Raw genomic sequence first — 18,476 nt, 5'->3', positions numbered from 1 at the left:
ACTTCCTTATGTCTGAAACACATGCTTCTAGCAAGGGCAATTTTGGGGCTTCACCATGTTTCATTGAAATGTACAGCTGTGTGTCATCCTCATAGCAGTAAAAGTTAACATTATGTTTTCGAATAACATCCCCAAGAGGTAAAATATATAGTGAAAACAATAGTGGTCCTAAAACGGAACCTTGAGGAACACCGAAATTTACAGTTGATTTGTCAGAGGACAAACCATTCACAGAGACATACTGATATCTTTCCGACAGATAAGATCTAAACCAGGCCAGAACTTGTCTGTGTAGACCAATTTGGGTTTCCAATCTCTCCAAAAGAATGTGGTGATCGATGGTATCAAAAGCAGCACTAAGGTCTAGGAGCACGAGGACAGATGCAGAGCCACGGTCCTATGCCATTAAAATGTCATTTACCACCTTCACAAGTGCCGTCTCAGGCCAAAACCTAGGAAGAAACCTAGAGAGGAAGATGTTAAAATGTTCATAAATGACCAGCATGGTCGAATAATAATAATAAGGCAGAACAGTTGAAACTGGAGCAGCAGCACGGCCAGGTGGACTGGGGACAGCAAGGAGTCATCATGTCAGGTAGTCTTCGGGCATGGTCCTAGGGCTTAGGTCCTCCGAGAGAGAGAAAGAAAGAGAGGAGGAGAGAATTAGAGAACGCACACTTAGATTCACACAGGACACCGAATAGGACAGGAGAAGTACTCCAGATATAACAAACTGACCCCAGCCCCCCACACATAAACTACTGCAGCATAAATACTGGAGGCTGAGACAGGAGGGGTCAGGAGACACTGTGGCCCCATCCGAGGACACCCCCGGACAGGGCCAAACAGGAAGGATATAACCCCACCCACTTTGCCAAAGCACAGCCCCCACACCACTAGAGGGATATATTCAACCACCAACTTACCATCCTGAGACAAGGCTGAATATAGCCCACAAAGATCTCCGCCATGGCACAACCCAAGGGGGTTGCCAACCCAGACAGGATGACCACATCAGTGAATCAATCCACTCAGGTGACACACCCCTTCCAGGGACGGCATGAGAGAGCCCCAGTAAGCCAGTGACTCAGCCCCTGTAATTGGGTTAGAGGCAGAGAATCCCAGTGGAAAGAGGGGAACTGGCCAGGCAGAGACAGCAAGGGCGGTTCGTTGCTTCAGAGCCTTTCCGTTCACCTTCCCACTCCTGGGCCAGACTACACTCAATCATATGACCCACTGAAGAGATGAGTCTTCAGTAAAGACTTAAAGGTTGAGACCGAGTTTGCGTCTCTGACATGGGTAGGCAGACCGTTCCATAAAAATGGAGCTCTATAGGATAAAGCCCTGCCTCCAGCTGTTTGCTTAGAAATTCTAGGGACAATTAGGAGGCCTGCATCTTGTGACCGTAGCGTACGTGTAGGTATGTACGGCAGGACCAAATCAGAGAGATAGGTAGGAGCAAGCCCATGTAATGCTTTGTAGGTTAGCAGTAAAACCTTGAAATCAGCCCTCGCTTTGACAGGAAGCCAGTGTAGAGAGGCTAGCACTGGAGTAATATGATCACATTTTTTGGTTCTAGTCAGGATTCTAGCAGCCGTATTTAGCACCAACTGAAGTTTATTTAGTGCTTTATCCGGGTAGCCGGAAAGTAGAGCATTGCAGTAGTCTAACCTAGAAGTGACAAAAGCATGGATTAATTTTTCTGCATCATTTTTGGACAGAAAGTTTCTGATTTTTGCAATGTTACGTAGATGGAAAAAAGCTGTCCTTGAAATGGTCTTGATATGTTCTTCAAAAGAGAGATCAGGGTCCAGAGTAACGCCGAGGTCCTTCACAGTTTTATTTGAGACGACTGTACAACCATTAAGATTAATTGTCAGATTCAACAGAAGATCTCTTTATGTCTTGGGACCTAGAACAAGCATCTCTGTTTTGTCCGAGTTTAAAAGTATAAAGTTATGATGGGGTCTAAAACCAGACTGAAGCATTTCGTATACATTGTTTGTCTTCAGGAAGGCAGTAAGTTGCTGCGCAACAGCCTTTTCTAAAATGTTTGAGAGGAATGGAAGATTCGATATAGGCCGATAGTTTTTAAAATATTTTCTGGGTCAAGGTTTGGCTTTTTCAAGAGAGGCTTTATTACTGCCACTTTTAGTGAGTTTGGTACACATCCGGTGGATAGAGAGCCGTTTATTATGTTCAACATAGGAGGGCCAAGCACAGGAAGCAGCTCTTTCAGTAGTTTAGTTGGAATAGGTTCCAGTATGCAGCTTGAAGGTTTAGAGGCCATGATTATTTTCATCATTGTGTCAAGAGATATAGTACTAAAACACTTGAGCTTCTCTCTTGATCCTAGGTCCTGGGAGAGTTGTGCAGACTCAGGACAACTGAGCTTTGAAGGAATACGCAGATTTAAAGAGGAGTCCATAATTTGCTTTCTAATAATCATAATCTTTTCCTCAAAGAAGTTCATGAATTTATCACTGCTAAAGTGAAAGTCATCCTCTCTTGGGGAATGTTGCTTTTTAGTTAGCTTTGCGACAGTATCAAAAAGGAATTTCGGATTGTTCTTATTTTCCTCAATTAAGTTAGAAAAATAGGATGATCGAGCAGCAGTAAGGGCTCTTCGGTACTGCACGGTACTGTCTTTCCAAGCTAGTCGGAAGACTTCCAGTTTGGTGTGGCGCCATTTTCGTTCCAATTTTCTGGAAGCTTGCTTCAGAGCTCGGGTATTTTCTGTGTACCAGGGAGCTAGTTTCTTATGAGAGATGTTTTTAGTTTTTAGGGGTGCAACTGCCTCTAGGGTATTGCGCAAGTTTAAATTGAGTTCCTCAGTTAGGTGGTTAACTGATTTTTGTCCTCTGGCGTCCTTGGGTAGACAGAGGGAATCTGGAAGGACATCAAGGAATCTTTGTGTCATCTGTGAATTTATAGCACGACTTTTGATGTTCCTTGGTTGGGGTCTGAGCAGATTATTTGTTGCAATTGCAAACGTAATAAAATAGTGGTCCGATAGTCCAGGATTATGAGGAAAAACATTAAGATCCACAACATTTATTCCATGGGACAAAACTAGGTCCAGCGTATGACTGTGACAGTGACCTTTTTCTCTCTCTCATCACCTGACTATTACCCATCCTCCTCACCTGTCCATCACCTCACCTGCATGTTCCCTGTGTGTTGCAGAAAGCTGCTTGTGGATTTGACAGCTCTAACACAGTTTCACCATTGACACCGTGCAAACATCAGCTATGCGGATGTCGGCTAAAGGGGATCTGATTGAATCGGGCCCTGAGAAAAGTTGTACAGACTATTCAAGTGAGGCCTATTAGCTGTGAGTTAATACAGAACAGCTATTGGGTTCTATTAGCAGTTAGCTGTGAGTTAATACAGAACAGCTATTGGGTTCTATTAGCTGTTAGCTGCGAGTTAATACAGAACAGCTATTGGGTTCTATTAGCAGTTAGCTGTGAGTTAATACAGAACAGCTATTGGGTTCTATTAGCTGTGAGTTAATACAGAACAGCTATTGGGTTCTATTAGCTGTTAGCTGTGAGTTAATACAGAACAGCTATTGGGTTCTATTAGCAGTTAGCTGTGAGTTAATACAGAACAGCTATTGGGTTCTATTAGCTGTGAGTTAATACAGAACAGCTATTGGGTTCTATTAGCTGTTAGCTGCGAGTTAATACAGAACAGCTATTGGGTTCTATTAGCAGTTAGCTGTGAGTTAATACAGAACAGCTATTGGGTTCTATTACCTGTTAGCTGTGAGTTAATACAGAACAGCTATTGGGTTCTATTAGCAGTTAGCTGTGAGTTAATACAGAACAGCTATTGGGTTCTATTAGCAGTTAGTTGAGAGTTAATACAGAACAGCTATTGGGTTCTATTAGCTGTGAGTTAATACAAGGACAGCTATTGGGTTCTATTAGCTGTGAGTTAATACAGAACAGCTATTGGGTTCTGTTAGCTGCAAGTTAATACAGAACTGCTATTGGGTTCTATTAGCAGTTGGCTGTGAGTTAATACAGAACAGCTATTGGGTTCTATTAGCAGTTAGCTGTGAGTTAATACAGAACAGCTATTGGGTTCTATTAGCTGTGAGTTAATACAGAACAGCTATTGGGTTCTATTAGCTGTTAGCTGTGAGTTAATACAGAACAGCTATTGGGTTCTATTAGCAGTTAGCTGTGAGTTAATACAGAACAGCTATTGGGTTCTATTAGCTGTGAGTTAATACAGAACAGCTATTGGGTTCTATTAGCTGTTAGCTGCGAGTTAATACAGAACAGCTATTGGGTTCTATTAGCAGTTAGCTGTGAGTTAATACAGAACAGCTATTGGGTTCTATTACCTGTTAGCTGTGAGTTAATACAGAACAGCTATTGGGTTCTATTAGCAGTTAGCTGTGAGTTAATACAGAACAGCTATTGGGTTCTATTAGCAGTTAGTTGAGAGTTAATACAGAACAGCTATTGGGTTCTATTAGCTGTGAGTTAATACAAGGACAGCTATTGGGTTCTATTAGCTGTGAGTTAATACAGAACAGCTATTGGGTTCTGTTAGCTGCAAGTTAATACAGAACCGCTATTGGGTTCTATTAGCAGTTGGCTGTGAGTTAATACAGAACAGCTATTAGGTTCTATTAGCAGTTAGCTGCGAGTTAATACAGAACAGCTATTGGGTTCTATTAGCTGTGAGTTAATACAGAACAGCTATTGGGTTCTATTAGCTGTTAGCTGTGAGTTAATACAGAACAGCTATTGGGTTCTATTAGCAGTTAGCTGTGAGTTAATACAGAACAGCTATTGGGTTCTATTAGCTGTTAGCTGTGAGTTAATACAGGACAGCTATTGGGTTCTATTAGCAGTTAGCTGCGAGTTAATACAGAACAGCTATTGGGTTCTATTAGCTGTTAGCTGCGAGTTAATACAGAACAGCTATTGGGTTCTATTAGCTGTTAGCTGCGAGTTAATACAGAACAGCTATTGGGTTCTATTAGCTGTTAGCTGTGAGTTAATACAGGACAGCTATTGGGTTCTATTAGCAGTTAGCTGCGAGTTAATACAGAACAGCTATTGGGTTCTATTAGCTGTTAGCTGTGAGTTAATACAGAACAGCTATTGGGTTCTATTAGCTGTTAGCTGTGAGTTAATACAGGACAGCTATTGGGTTCTATTAGCAGTTAGCTGCGAGTTAATACAGAACAGCTATTGGGTTCTATTAGCTGTGAGTTAATACAGAACAGCTATTGGGTTCTATTAGCTGCAAGTTAATACAGAACCGCTATTGGGTTCTATTAGCAGTTGGCTGTGAGTTAATACAGAACAGCTATTAGGTTCTATTAGCAGTTGGCTGTGAGTTAATACAGAACAGCTATTAGGTTCTATTAGCAGTTAGCTGCGAGTTAATACAGAACAGCTATTAGGTTCTATTAGCTGTTGGCTGTGAGTTAATACAGAACAGCTATTAGGTTCTATTAGCAGTTAGCTGTGAGTTAATACAGAACAGCTATTGGGTTCTATTAGCAGTTAGCTGTGAGTTAATACAGAACAGCTATTGGGTTCTATTAGCTGTTAGCTGCGAGTTAAAACAGAACAGCTATTGGGTTCTATTAGCAGTTAGCTGTGAGTTAATACAGAACAGCTATTGGGTTCTATTAGCAGTTAGCTGCGAGTTAATACAGAACAGCTATTGGGTTCTATTAGCAGTTAGCTGTGAGTTAATACAGAACAGCTATTGGGTTCTATTAGCAGTTAGCTGCGAGTTAATACAGAACCGCTATTGGGTTCTATTAGCAGTTAGCTGTGAGTTAATACAGAACATTGAACTGCCATCCCCAATGATTTAACGTGAAACGCCTGACTGTTCTTCTCAGCAGCAGGCTCCGGTCTCGTCTCCCTTACCAGCCTTAATCACTAATAATTAGTTAGCTCGTCCAGGAGTTCCCGCCAGATACCTGCCTGTCCTTTCAGAAGGGGAGAAAACCTTGCTTGAGTTAAGCACTAATTTCAGCATATTTCACTGGGGAATGATTTCCCGCCCTGCTCTGAACGCATCCTGTCGAGCAGGTAATTGGATCGACTCATTTTGTCTGACAGTAGGGGATTTTAAGGAGACAGGGCGAAAGGATGTGTGTGTGTGTATGTGTGTGTGAGGGAGGTAACTGTGGAAATACCTGTGTTAGAGGGAATATTTGCATGGTGTATAAACCGGACCCTTCTTTCTTTCGTTAACCCCTCTCCATCCAACCCTCTCTGTCTCCCTCTCTGGGTTCGGACCCGGTGTTGGGGCTTGCTCTTTCCCCCCACCTAACCTGAGACTGCAGGGAGTGTGTGTGTGTCACACACAGATTGGAAGTGGAGTGGGTGGGGCAGATTCCATCTCTGCTGCGTCTCATCCTGCTGTTTGGTCCTCCTGCAGAGAGATGAAATTGCTCAAATTAACTTATTATTTGCTTGACTGGGCCAATATGTTTTTGTTTTGTGTGTGTCTGTGTGTGTGTGTTTTCTTGTGCTACGTTTTTAATCGAGTCTGCCAGAGTTATCACAGGAACTGTAATGCCCAAGAGATTACCTGCCTTGGGGTCCTCAGACCCCCTGGGTGCATGATGGTGACTGTGTGTGTGTGTTTGTACTGTATGCAAGTGTGCTAGTATGTGTTTTATGGTGTATGTCTGTGGGAGTAGGAGGAATATCTGTGTGTGAGAATGTGTGTGTGCTTGCGCTTGTGCACATATGACAAGGTACATGGGTCAGCCCTGAAGACAGCTTGAGCTGTAATGAATTATATTGATTTTAGAGGTACCATTGAATGTCTCTTTCACAGTGACATTATCAGAACAGCACTGCTATATAAAATTGCTCTGGTTTTAACAATCAAGATGAAGAAATATCTCTACACCGTCTCCCTCTCCCCCCTCTCCCCCTTCTCCCCGAGCGCTGAAAGTTTGGGAAAGTTTGATTGTGAAGCCAATTACGGCATAATACCTGCTGGAGCTGAGGATCACAAAGAACGGGGTAAATATAAAAAAGAGCAGAGAATGAAAAGAGGTACATTGTGTTTTAAATCAGCCCTTATCCTCCCCCTGAGTTATTTTTTTCTTTTTTTCATGCAGTTTTTACGGCTGTTTTTTCAATTCTGAATATCAAGGGCCCTCTTGCCTAAAATGAACATTGGCTTGAGGTAAGGCTATATCTCAAGTTAAAAGGTGCGGTAGACCAAAGCGTTGCTGCTGCGGTCCCTGCTATACATTTGTTTATTATTCTGTTTCTTCTTGTGTATATATTTGTAGGATTTCTCTCCCTTTAACCTGGTGACGTGGCATGGGAACTACACACCGAGCAAATACAACCTGGAGAACTTCATGGTAATCAAGTGTGGCCTTCGATCATGCAGTGAGAACCTCACACACAGGCAATAAGTCAGAGGTCCCTCCCCTCTGACCTTCTCCTCCAATGGGTTTTGAGAAGGTGACAAGGAGAGGATGCCAGGAGTATAGAATTTAGATCTTCCCACAAATACTTATCCTTCCTCTCCTCCATCTCTGCACCAGAATCCTTCCATCTTCACGGCCAAGTCCACATGTCCAGGAGTCACCATCGCTGACTTTGTCATCTTCCCCCCGCGCTGGGGAGTGGCTGACCACACCTTTAGACCCCCCTACTACCACAGTATAATAAACACACTAACCCTCAGAAAAAAATATCACAAATAGCTACTTCTTATGCTTGTCTTTAGTTCTGTTACTGACACCTTTGTTCGTTCTAGCATGCCCCTCTAGTGACTACCTTTCCCCTCCCTGTCACTAGTCCCTTTGTGTGTTTGTGTTATGTCAGAGCACCCCCTGTCTGTGTTCCAGGGAACTGTATGAGTGAGTTCATGGGGCTGATTAAGAGCCACTAAGAGGCCAAGGAGGAGGGCTTCCAGCATGATGACCCCTCACGGCCCTGACGGAGACTACTTCGAGAAGAACAGCACCACTCCCCTCAAACCAGAGGGTGGCCGAGGGGTCCATGGTAACACACGCACACGATGTGATCACAATTATCGAACAGCTGTACATAGTGGGATATCCAGTAACATCCCTCTTCATGTTTGAGTAGTCGTTCAGCATGGCGGTAACTAAGTGGGGCCTAGAGACGTGTTAGAGGCTGGACAAGAGCTACTGACAGCCACTCCGCAAACACTTTGACCCCAACTGGAGGCCCAGCAAACAGTAGAGCAGAGGCAGAACAGTCATTACTTCCCCATGATCACCAGAAAATCCTCTAGGATTTAATGTAACACGACAACACTGTGGCTCAATACATTTAATACAATGGCATTGTTGAACACCCATTTTTGAATGGCTTGAAGGGCATTCTAGAGCTTGCATTATTTCCCTATAAAGCACAGTAGCAGGGTAAATTAGCATGGTAGAATTCAATGGTTCTAGTTCATACCTACATGTTTCAAGACTAGTCATTCAACTGAGACTCCTCTTCTCTGTATCACGGAGGCGCTCCGCACTGCTAAAGCTAACTCTCTCTCCTCTGCTCTCATCCTTCTAGACCTATCGGCTGCCTTCGATACTGTGAACCATCAGATCCTCCTCTCCACCCTCTCCGAGTTGGGCATCTCCGGCGCGGCCCACGCTTGGATTGCGTCCTACCTGACAGGTCGCTCCTACCAGGTGGCGTGGCGAGAATCTGTCTCCTCACCACGCGCTCTCACCACTGGTGTCCCCCAGGGCTCTGTTCTAGGCCCTCTCCTATTCTCGCTATACACCAAGTCACTTGGCTCTGTCATAACCTCACATGGTCTCTCCTATCATTGCTATGCAGACGACACACAATTAATCTTCTCCTTTCCCCCTTCTGATGACCAGGTGGCGAATCGCATCTCTGCATGTCTGGCAGACATATCAGTGTGGATGACGGATCACCACCTCAAGCTGAACCTCGGCAAGACGGAGCTGCTCTTCCTCCCGGGGAAGGACTGCCCGTTCCATGATCTCGCCATCACGGTTGACAACTCCATTGTGTCCTCCTCCCAGAGCGCTAAGAACCTTGGCGTGATCCTGGACAACACCCTGTCGTTCTCAACTAACATCAAGGCGGTGGCCCGTTCCTGTAGGTTCATGCTCTACAACATCCGCAGAGTACGACCCTGCCTCACACAGGAAGCGGCGCAGGTCCTAATCCAGGCACTTGTCATCTCCCGCCTGGATTACTGCAACTCGCTGTTGGCTGGGCTCCCTGCCTGTGCCATTAAACCCCTACAACTCATCCAGAACGCCGCAGCCCGTCTGGTGTTCAACCTTCCCAAGTTCTCTCACGTCACCCCGCTCCTCCGCTCTCTCCCAGTTGAAGCTCGCATCCGCTACAAGACCATGGTGCTTGCCTACGGAGCTGTGAGGGGAACGGCACCTCAGTACCTCCAGGCTCTGATCAGGCCCTACACCCAAACAAGGGCACTGCGTTCATCCACCTCTGGCCTGCTCGCCTCCCTACCACTGAGGAAGTACAGTTCCCGCTCAGCCCAGTCAAAACTGTTCGCTGCTCTGGCCCCCCAATGGTGGAACAAACTCCCTCACGACGCCAGGACAGCGGAGTCAATCACCACCTTCCGGAGACACCTGAAACCCCACCTCTTTAAGGAATACCTAGGATAGGATAAAGTAATCCTTCTCACCCCCCTTAAAAGATTTAGATACACTATTGTAAAGTGGCTGTTCCACTGGATGTCATAAGGTGAATGCACCAATTTGTAAGTCGCTCTGGATAAGAGCGTCTGCTAAATGACTTAAATGTAAATGTTCTGTATGAGCTGCTTTTGAAAGCAGAAGTCGAATTGAAGACATTGCCATTGTTGAATTCTATTTTCATAATAGTGAGCTAGGACTGATGGTTTAGTTAGCTAAACTAGCAAGTCTATTTGGTTACCAAGGCAACTAATGTAGCTATCCAGTAAACTTGCTACCTACTTCAGTAGGTCAGTGGATGTTCCAACTGTAAAATAATGCATCTACGTGGAAGGTTAGTGTCACTCCGCTGTCACGCCGTGGAACACACCTTCAACGTTGTTCATTCCTTTTCCTTAGAACGAATAGCCTCTTGTTGATTATCCCTTAGATATCACTCACAGCGTAATATTGAGTGCTTGCTTAATTTGATCTATGCTCGTTTCTTTGACCAGTTTATTGATAAATTGCACTGGACAGAAATGAATGAATAAATACTCTGGAAGTCTTATTAGCGTGTTTTCATTACTCTGCTGCTCATGTCATTCTTAGCCCTTCGATGTTTGTAATGACAGGCAAACACTCATTTTGTTTTCAACAATAACGGAAGTTTTATTCAGTTACCAATAATAGATACACACTGACATTATCTCTACAACACTTTACATTGGAGGTCCGTGATGAGCAAACTCAGTAGGCGAGCTTGAACTTGCGATCATAGGTCCCAGCTTTGATCTGCTCCTCCTTCTTGTCCTGGAGACAGAGGGGGGTTAGTGTGGTCCCCATGGCAACAGAGAGATGGCATCATCACCTAAGCAACCTACTCATCCTCCACTGCTTAGAATATGAATGAATGTCTCATGAATAAATACAGGGTCGTTTTTCTTCCTCTCAGTGGAAAAATAGCAGAGGAATTACAGCACAGTGTGACAATGGCACATTCAGTACCAAGGTCTCTGTGACATCTCTGATTCAGGCACAGATTCAGGGAGAGGATCTCAATAACAATGGAGGAAGGGGTGCCATGTAGACTAAAATGTCACAGACACTACAGAGAATGGTTGCAGAGTATAAGATGAACTTACGACACGAGCAGCACATGTTCTTCCTCCTGACTATAGTAAGTTAGGCCTACTACATTCAAACAGGGCCATCAGACTGTGCCCACTAGTCATCTAACAGACACAAATGTAGCCTAATATGGCAGTGATGTATGAGACCTCAGAGACAGTATTAAATCACTCTGTTCATTCATCTTAGCTCATCGACATGGTGAAGTGATCATTTTTTCATTATGGGGAGCGAATCTGCTTTGAAGCCTTGTCTGACAATAATATTTTTAAGGTTTCTCTCAAACATTTTTGTAAGATAAATCTTCAGCACACAACATAACAGTTGCAAATCACCCCTAACCCAAGGCAAATGACTATTTCAGTATGATCAATATGGCAATAACTTCACCAAGCCCTGTGATGGGAGGAATGTCCACCATATTGCTCAAATCTATTCAATCCCTTCAAATCTAAATAAAGTGCCTTAGTATAGAGGCTATGGTGGATTTCAAATAGACCCCTAATGTCAGGAAATGAGCAGGATAAGGGGTTGTGTCATCTCATCCATACCCTGTCAGTCTTCAGTACGTAGTACAGGACGAAGAGGGGCACCACTCCGAAGAGCCCACCTAGCAGCGACGTCTTCTTGGTGGCTCTGAAGTGGTTGTAGGGGTTGGTGCGTGCAAACACCCAGCGTGTCAAGGCAGGGTCTTCCTGTAAACACAAAAGCAGCAGCATGTAAGTAAGCATTTCTCGGTAAGGTGTAAAACAGTTGTATTCGGCACAGGTGACAAATAAAAGTTTGTCATTAATGATGGCCATTTTTTGAGAGTCGATGCCAGTCTTATTGCAGTCAACTACTACGCAGGGCGGAAAAGGTTGAATGCAAACAGTCATGTCGTCCCAGAATACATGTTACTGAATGCAACCCAAAATTGTTTAAAATAGCAAAATGACTATGAAATTCTAACATCAAGGTCACATCAACTAAAGTAGCAAACACCAGGCATCACAAAACCAGCTTGCCTAACGTTAGATCGCTTACTCTCAAAAACTTCCTGTGATGTTGGATTATAAATTAGCAAGATAACTAGTTACGTAGATATACATAAGACGGCATTTGCTAAATAGCTCAAATGCTGAATGCAGGTACATTAACTTGTCGGGTCGGGTTCTCAGTCTGGCTAGCGAATGCTTGCTGGCTACCAAACGTTAGCATTACACTGGTGAACTGTGGGTCTGACATTAGCAAGCTAACTAGCGTTAGCATGTTAGCTCACTCTGTACTTACAATAAGCTCTTTTCTGTGGGGGTTGTTTAGCTGCATCTGATATTGTCTCTTCAGCTGAGCCCTTAAACCAGCCCTCTCCTCCTCGGCACGTCTCTGGTCCAGCGAAAGGTTGAAATATTCAGCTGGGTCCAACGTTTTTGGCCGAGTGGCCAAGGGCGCTTCTCGGTAGTCCGCCATGTTTGTGTGAAGAGACAGGCAACGTTATTGCCGCAAAATCTCGCGTTATCTCGTCCAGCAGTTATGTTTCCCATGGCAACACGAAGCGTTCAAAAATCTAATCAAAGCAAACTATATTTTTCACATGCACCGAATACAAATGTAGACTTTACCGTGAAATGCTTACTTACAAGCCCCTAACCAACAGTGCAGTTCAAGAAGAAGAATAGATTGACAAGTATACTCAAATAAAAAGTAATAATTCCAAGTAACACAATAGGAATAACAACAACGAGGCTATATACAGGGGTCACCGGTACCGATTCCACACCGGACTGTCAACTTTTGAGTGCCGAAAATTTTCCACAAAGACTTCCAAACATCAAAGTCCAATATATTTTTACCTAGAGTGCGTTACAATATACATACAATATTTACCAGCAGCATACCACCCTGCATCCCATTGCTGGCTTGCTTCTGAAGCTAAGAAGGGTTTGTCCTGGATGGGAGACCAGATGCTGCTGGAAGTGGTGTTGGAGGGCCAGTAGGAAGCACCCTTTCCTCTGGTCTAAAACAAATCCCAATGCCCCAGGGTAGTGATTGGGGACATTTCCCTGTGTATGGTGCTATCTTTTGGATGGGGCATTCACCGGGTTTCCTGACTCTCTGTGGTCAATAAAGATCCCATGGCACTTATTGTGAGAGTAGGGGTGTTAACCCTGGTGTCCTGGCTAAATTCCCAATCTGGCCCTCATACCATCATGGTCACCTAATCATCCCCATTTTACAATTGACTCATTCATCACTGTAACTCTTCCCCAGGTTGTTGCTGTAAATGAGAAAGTGTTCTCAGTCAACTTACCTGGTAAAATAAGGGTAAACAAATGAATGTTCTAATACCATGACAATGCTTGAACCAAATCAGGAGACCCCTTTTGAGATCTGGGGGAAAAATTCTAAGAAATGTCGATTTTCGAGTGTAGTTGTTAGTTGATTTGGTTAGCAGTGTTTCTGTTGTACATGAGAAGGAGTTTGCAAAATAAATGGCCACTGGAATTAAACATAACATAGGCTACTTTGTAGCTAGTTAACATTTAATAAAGAATGTTTTTGGGAAAGCCTTTCCATCCACCAGAAGCGAGTTAAGCCTATCATTGGCATCGCTATATTTTTCCTTTTCCTTAATTGTTTGACACCTAAAAGAAGTGATGGAAAAAGTACTCAATTGTCATACTCGAGTCAAAGTAAAGATACCTTCATAGAAAATGACTCAACTAAAAGTGAAAGTCACCCAGTAAAATACTACGAGTAAGATGTACTTAAGCATCAAAAGTAAATGGAACTGCTAAAATGTACTTAAGTATCAAAAGTAAAAGTTAAAACCATTTCAAATTCTGTAAATTAAGCAAACCAGATAGCACAATTTATTCTTAATGTTTAATTGACAGATAGACATAATTTACAAACGAAGTATGTGTTTAGTGAGTAGGGATGACCAGGGTTATTTTCTTGATAAGAGTGTGAAATTGACCATTTTCCTGTCAAATCATGGGTACTTTTAGGTGTCAGGGAAAACGTATGGAGTAAAAAGTACATTATTTTGGGGGGGAATGTTGTGAAGTAAAAGTAAAAGTTGGCAAAAATATAAATGGTAAAGTACAGATACTCCCAAAAATTACTTAAGTAGTACTTTAAAGTATTTTTAACCACTGCCTAGACGTTTTACTTCATATGAGGCATGTCGTACCTTGCTTCAAAGTATCCTATAGCCAAAATCCCACCATAGAAACGTGGAGTCAATAATATTTTTATAAAGACGTACTCATATGTGTTCTCCTGTTCTATTGGTTTTCTTTCAACTTTCTTTCATTGTCTACCAACCAAAGGCATTATCCTAGTCATATTAGGAACCCATGAAGGTTGTTGCATCTTTAAATCCCCCTCTTTCAAAATTTCGGGAAGAGATATTTCTGTCTGAAACCACTCGCATGTGCGGTGTGCCATTTAAAGCAGTGTTTCAAGCAATCGCTTTTTGGAACGTTCAAGCCTAGGCCTACCGTCATGTGTACATTGCTGCGCCTAAAATGTGAAGAAATTATAATAACAATTTATCAACATTTTAAGCTAAACATTCTGACCTGTTCAATCAGCCTTATTAATTGATATGGCATATACTTCCACTACACCACTTTGATAGGTATCAGTGGGGATTAAGAAGTGAGTATACCCAAAGCCCTCTGAAAAATTAGGGGCTATACTGTGTATACCCTCCACTACAACACTGGATGTCATGGCACACCCATTATGTATCCAGTCATTTTATTGTTTCCCTAGTAGCATAGCTGTGGGAAGTAGTTTGGGGGTGGGGGTGCTGCATTATAGATATACAGTACCAGTCAAAAGTTAGGACCCACCTACTCATTCAAGGGTTATTCTTTATTTTGATATTTTCTACATTGTAGAATAATAGTGCAGAGGTCAAAATGACGAAATAACACATATGGAATCCTGTAGTGACCAAAAAAGTGTTAAACACATAAAAATACATTTGACTTATTTGGGATTCTTCAAAGTAGCCACCCTTTGCCTCGATGACAGCTTTGCACACTCTTGGCATTCTCTTAACCAGCATCACCAGGAATGCTTTTCCAACAGTATTGAAGGAGTTCCCACATATGCTGAGCACTTGTTGGCTGCTTTTCCTTCACTCTGTGGTCCAACTCATCCCAAACCATCTCAATTGACTTGCCTAGTTAAATAAAAGGTTCAATTAAATTACATTTGGGTTGAGGTCGGGTGATTGTGGAGGCCAGGTCATCTGAGGCAGCACTCCATCTCTCTCATTCTTGGTCAAATAGCCCTTACACAGCCTAGAGGTGTGTTGGGTCATTGTCCTGTTGAAAAACAAATGACAGTTCCACTAAGTGCAAACCAGATTGGATGGCATATTGCTGCGATAGCCATGCTGGTTAAGTGTGCCTTGAATTCTAAATAAATCACTGACAGTGTCACCAGCAAAGCACCCCCACACCATCACACCTCCTCCTCCATGTTTCACGGTGGGAACCACACATGCGGAGATCATCCGTTCACCTATTCTGCGTCTCAGAAGGACACTGTGGTTGGAAACCAAAAATCTCCAATTTAGACTCATCAAAATAAAGGACAGATTTCCACCAGTCTAATGTCCATTGCTCATGTTTCTTGGCCCAAGCAAGTCTCTTCTTCTTTTTGGTGTCCTTTAGTAGTGGCTTCTTTGCAGCAATTCGACCATGAAGGCCTGATTCACGCAGGATCCTCTGAACAGTTGACGTTGAGATGTGTGTGTTACTTGAACTCTGTAAAGCATTTATTTGGGCTGCAATTTCTGAGGCTGGTAACTCTAATTAACTTATCCTCTGCAGCAGAGGTAACTCTGGGTCTTCCTTTCCTGTGGCGGTCCTCATGAGAGCCAGTTTCATCATAGCACTTGATGGTTGTTGAGACTGCAATAGGAGAAACTTTCAAAGTTCTTGAAATGTTCTGGATTGACTGACCTTCATGTTTTAAAGTAGTGACGGATTGTCGTTTCTCTTATTTTAGCTGTTCGGGCCATAAAAGGGACTTGGTCTTTCTCCAAATAGGGCTATCTTCTGTATACCGGCCCTACCTTGTCACAACACAATGAATTGGCTCAAACACACTGAGGAAAGAAATTCCATAAATTAACTTTTAATAAGGCCCCCCTGTTAATTGAAATGCATTCCAGGTGACTACCTCATGAAGCTGGTTGCGAGAATGCCAAGATTGTGCAAAGCTGTCATCAAGGCAAAGGGTGGCTACTTTGAAGAATCTCAAATATATTTAGATTTGTTTAACACTTTTTTTGGTTACTACATGATTCCATGTGTGTTATTTCATAGTTTTGATGTCTTCACTATTATTCTACAATGTAGAAAATAGTACAAATAAATAAAAACCTTTGAATGAGTAGGTGTGTCCAAACATTTGACAGGTTACTGTACATATACGCTCTGGAAAAATTTAAGTGACCACTGCAAAATGATCAATTTCTCTGGTTTTACTATTTATAGGTATGTGTTTGGGTAAAATTAACATTTTAGTTTTTTTCTATAAACTACTGACAACATTTCTCTCAAATCCCAAATAAAAATATTGTCATTTAGAGCATTTATTTGCAGAAAATGACAACAACACAAAAGTCATGTTTTAACTTAGGAAGGGTTCAGAAATCAATATTTGGTGGAATAACCCTGATTTTCAATCATAGCTTTCAGGCGTCTTGACATTGTCTCCACCAGTCTTTCACAGTGACTTTGGGTGACTTCATGCCACTCCTGGTGCAAAAATTGAAGCAGCTTGGCTTTGTTTGATGGCTTGTGACCATCCATCTTCCTCTTGATCACATTCCAGAGGTTTTCAATGGGATTCAGGCCTGGAGATTGGGCTGGCCATGACAGGGTCTTGATCTGGTGGTTTTCAATGGGATTCAGGCCTGGAGATTGGGCTGGCCATGACAGGGTCTTGATCTGGTGGTCCTCCATCCACACTTTGATTGACCTGGCTGTGTGGCATGGAGCATTGTCTTGCTGGAAGGAATAATCCTCAGAGTTGGGGAACATTGTCAGAGCAGTGGCTTGATTCATGCGTCCTTCACAAAGGCAAATCTGCCCGATTCCAGCCTTGCTGAAGCACCCCCAGATCATCACCGATCCTCCACCTAATTTCACAGCGGGTGCGAGACACTGTGGCTTCTAGGCCTCTCCAGGTCTCGCACGCCCTGCTATTCCACCAAATATTGATTTCTGAACTCTTCCTAAGTTAAAACATCAGAAATGTGTTGTTTAAGAACTTATTTTCTTTGCATTTTCGAGGTCTGACAACACTGCATATTTTTGGTTATTTTACCTGTCTGCAAATAAATGTTCCAAATGACAATATTTTTATTAGGAATTTGGAAGAAATGTCAGTGGTTTATAGAATAAAACAAAAATGTTCATTTTACCCAAACACATACCCATAAGTAGTAAAACCAGAGAAACTGATATAGTGCATTTCGGAAAGTATTCAACCCCTTCACTTTTTCCACATTTTGTTACATTACAGCCTTATTCTAAAATGTATTTACATGTTTTTTTCCTCATCAATCTACACACAATACCCAATAATGAGAGGAAAAACTGTTTAAAAAAAATAAAAAATGAAATGACAATTACATAAGTATTTAGACCCTTTACTCAGTACTTTGTTGAAGCACCTTTGACAGCAATTACAGCCTTGAGTCATATTGGGTATGACGCTACAAGTTTGGCATACCTGTATTTGGTGAATTTCTCCCATTCTTCTCTGAAGATCCTCTTAAGCACTGTCAGGTTGAATTGGGAGTGTCGCTGCACAGCTACTTTCTGGTCTCTCCAGAGATGTTCAATCGGGTTCAAGTCCGGGCTCATGGACATTCAGAGACTTGTCCTGAAGCCACTTCTGTATTGTCTTGGCTGTGTGTTGATGGTCATTGTCCTGTTGGAAGGTGAACCTTCACCCCATGTCTGAGGTCCTGAGCACTTTGGATCTGGTTTTCATCAAGGATCTCTGTACCATGCTCCGTTCATCTTTCCCTCAATCCTGACAAGTCTTCCAGTCATTTCCAATGAAAAAAATCCTCACAGCATGATGCTGCCACCGTAGGGGTGATACTTCACCGTAGGGGTGATATTGGCCAGGTGATGAGGGGTGCCTGGTTTCCTCCAGACGTGACACTTGGCATTCAGGCCAAAGAGTTCAATTCCGGTTTTATCACACCAGAGAATCTTGTTTTTCATGGTCTGAGTCCTTTAGGTGCCTTTTGGAAAACTCCAAGCGGGCAGTCATGTAACTTTTACTGAGGAGTGGCTTCCGTCTGGCCACTCTACCATAAAGTCCTGATTGGTGGAACGCTGCAGAGATGGTTGTCCTTTTGGAAGGTTTTCCCATCTCCACAGAGGAACTCTGGACCTCTGTCAGAGTGATCATCAGGTTCTTAGTCACCTCTCCCCCTGATTTCTCATTTTGGCCAGGTGGCCAGCTCTAGGAAGAGACTTGGTGGTTCCAAACTTCTTCCATTTAAGAATGATGGAGGCCACTGTGTTCTTGGGAACCTTCAATGCTGCTGACATGTTTTGGTACACTTCTGTCTCATAGCTCTACGGACAATTCCTTCGACCCCAAGACTTGGTTTTTGCTCTGACATGCACTGTCAACTGTGGGACTTTAT

At 43.0% G+C, this 18,476-nt stretch overlaps 1 protein-coding gene across 1 annotated transcript; it reads right to left on the bottom strand.

The window, feature by feature from the left end:
- Window positions 1-10,313: 10,313 nt before the first annotated feature.
- LOC123990221 (NADH dehydrogenase [ubiquinone] 1 beta subcomplex subunit 4-like) lies at window positions 10,314-12,271 on the bottom strand. The gene is made up of 3 exons (XM_046290794.1): window positions 12,071-12,271; window positions 11,350-11,493; window positions 10,314-10,480 (listed from the first exon to the last, which is right to left on the bottom strand). Exons 1-3 carry the CDS (start codon window positions 12,245-12,247, stop codon window positions 10,418-10,420), a joined length of 384 nt encoding a protein of 127 aa, XP_046146750.1. The 5' UTR covers window positions 12,248-12,271; the 3' UTR covers window positions 10,314-10,417.
- Window positions 12,272-18,476: the final 6,205 nt, after the last annotated feature.

This window comes from Oncorhynchus gorbuscha, linkage group LG12 (assembly GCF_021184085.1).
Source record: "Oncorhynchus gorbuscha isolate QuinsamMale2020 ecotype Even-year linkage group LG12, OgorEven_v1.0, whole genome shotgun sequence".
Taxonomy (NCBI): Eukaryota; Metazoa; Chordata; class Actinopteri; order Salmoniformes; family Salmonidae; genus Oncorhynchus; species Oncorhynchus gorbuscha.
This window is presented reverse-complemented; position numbering and strand designations above follow the sequence as displayed.

Coding starts and splice junctions, on each gene's coding strand:
- LOC123990221 (XM_046290794.1), bottom strand. CDS start 12,247: ATGGCGGACTACCGAGAAGCGCCCTTGGCCACTCGGCCAAAAACGTTG. Junction 11,494..12,070: donor CCCACAGAAAAGAGCTTATT/GTAAGTACAGAG, acceptor TTGTGTTTACAG/GAAGACCCTGCCTTGACACG. Junction 10,481..11,349: donor ACGTACTGAAGACTGACAGG/GTATGGATGAGA, acceptor CTCTGTCTCCAG/GACAAGAAGGAGGAGCAGAT.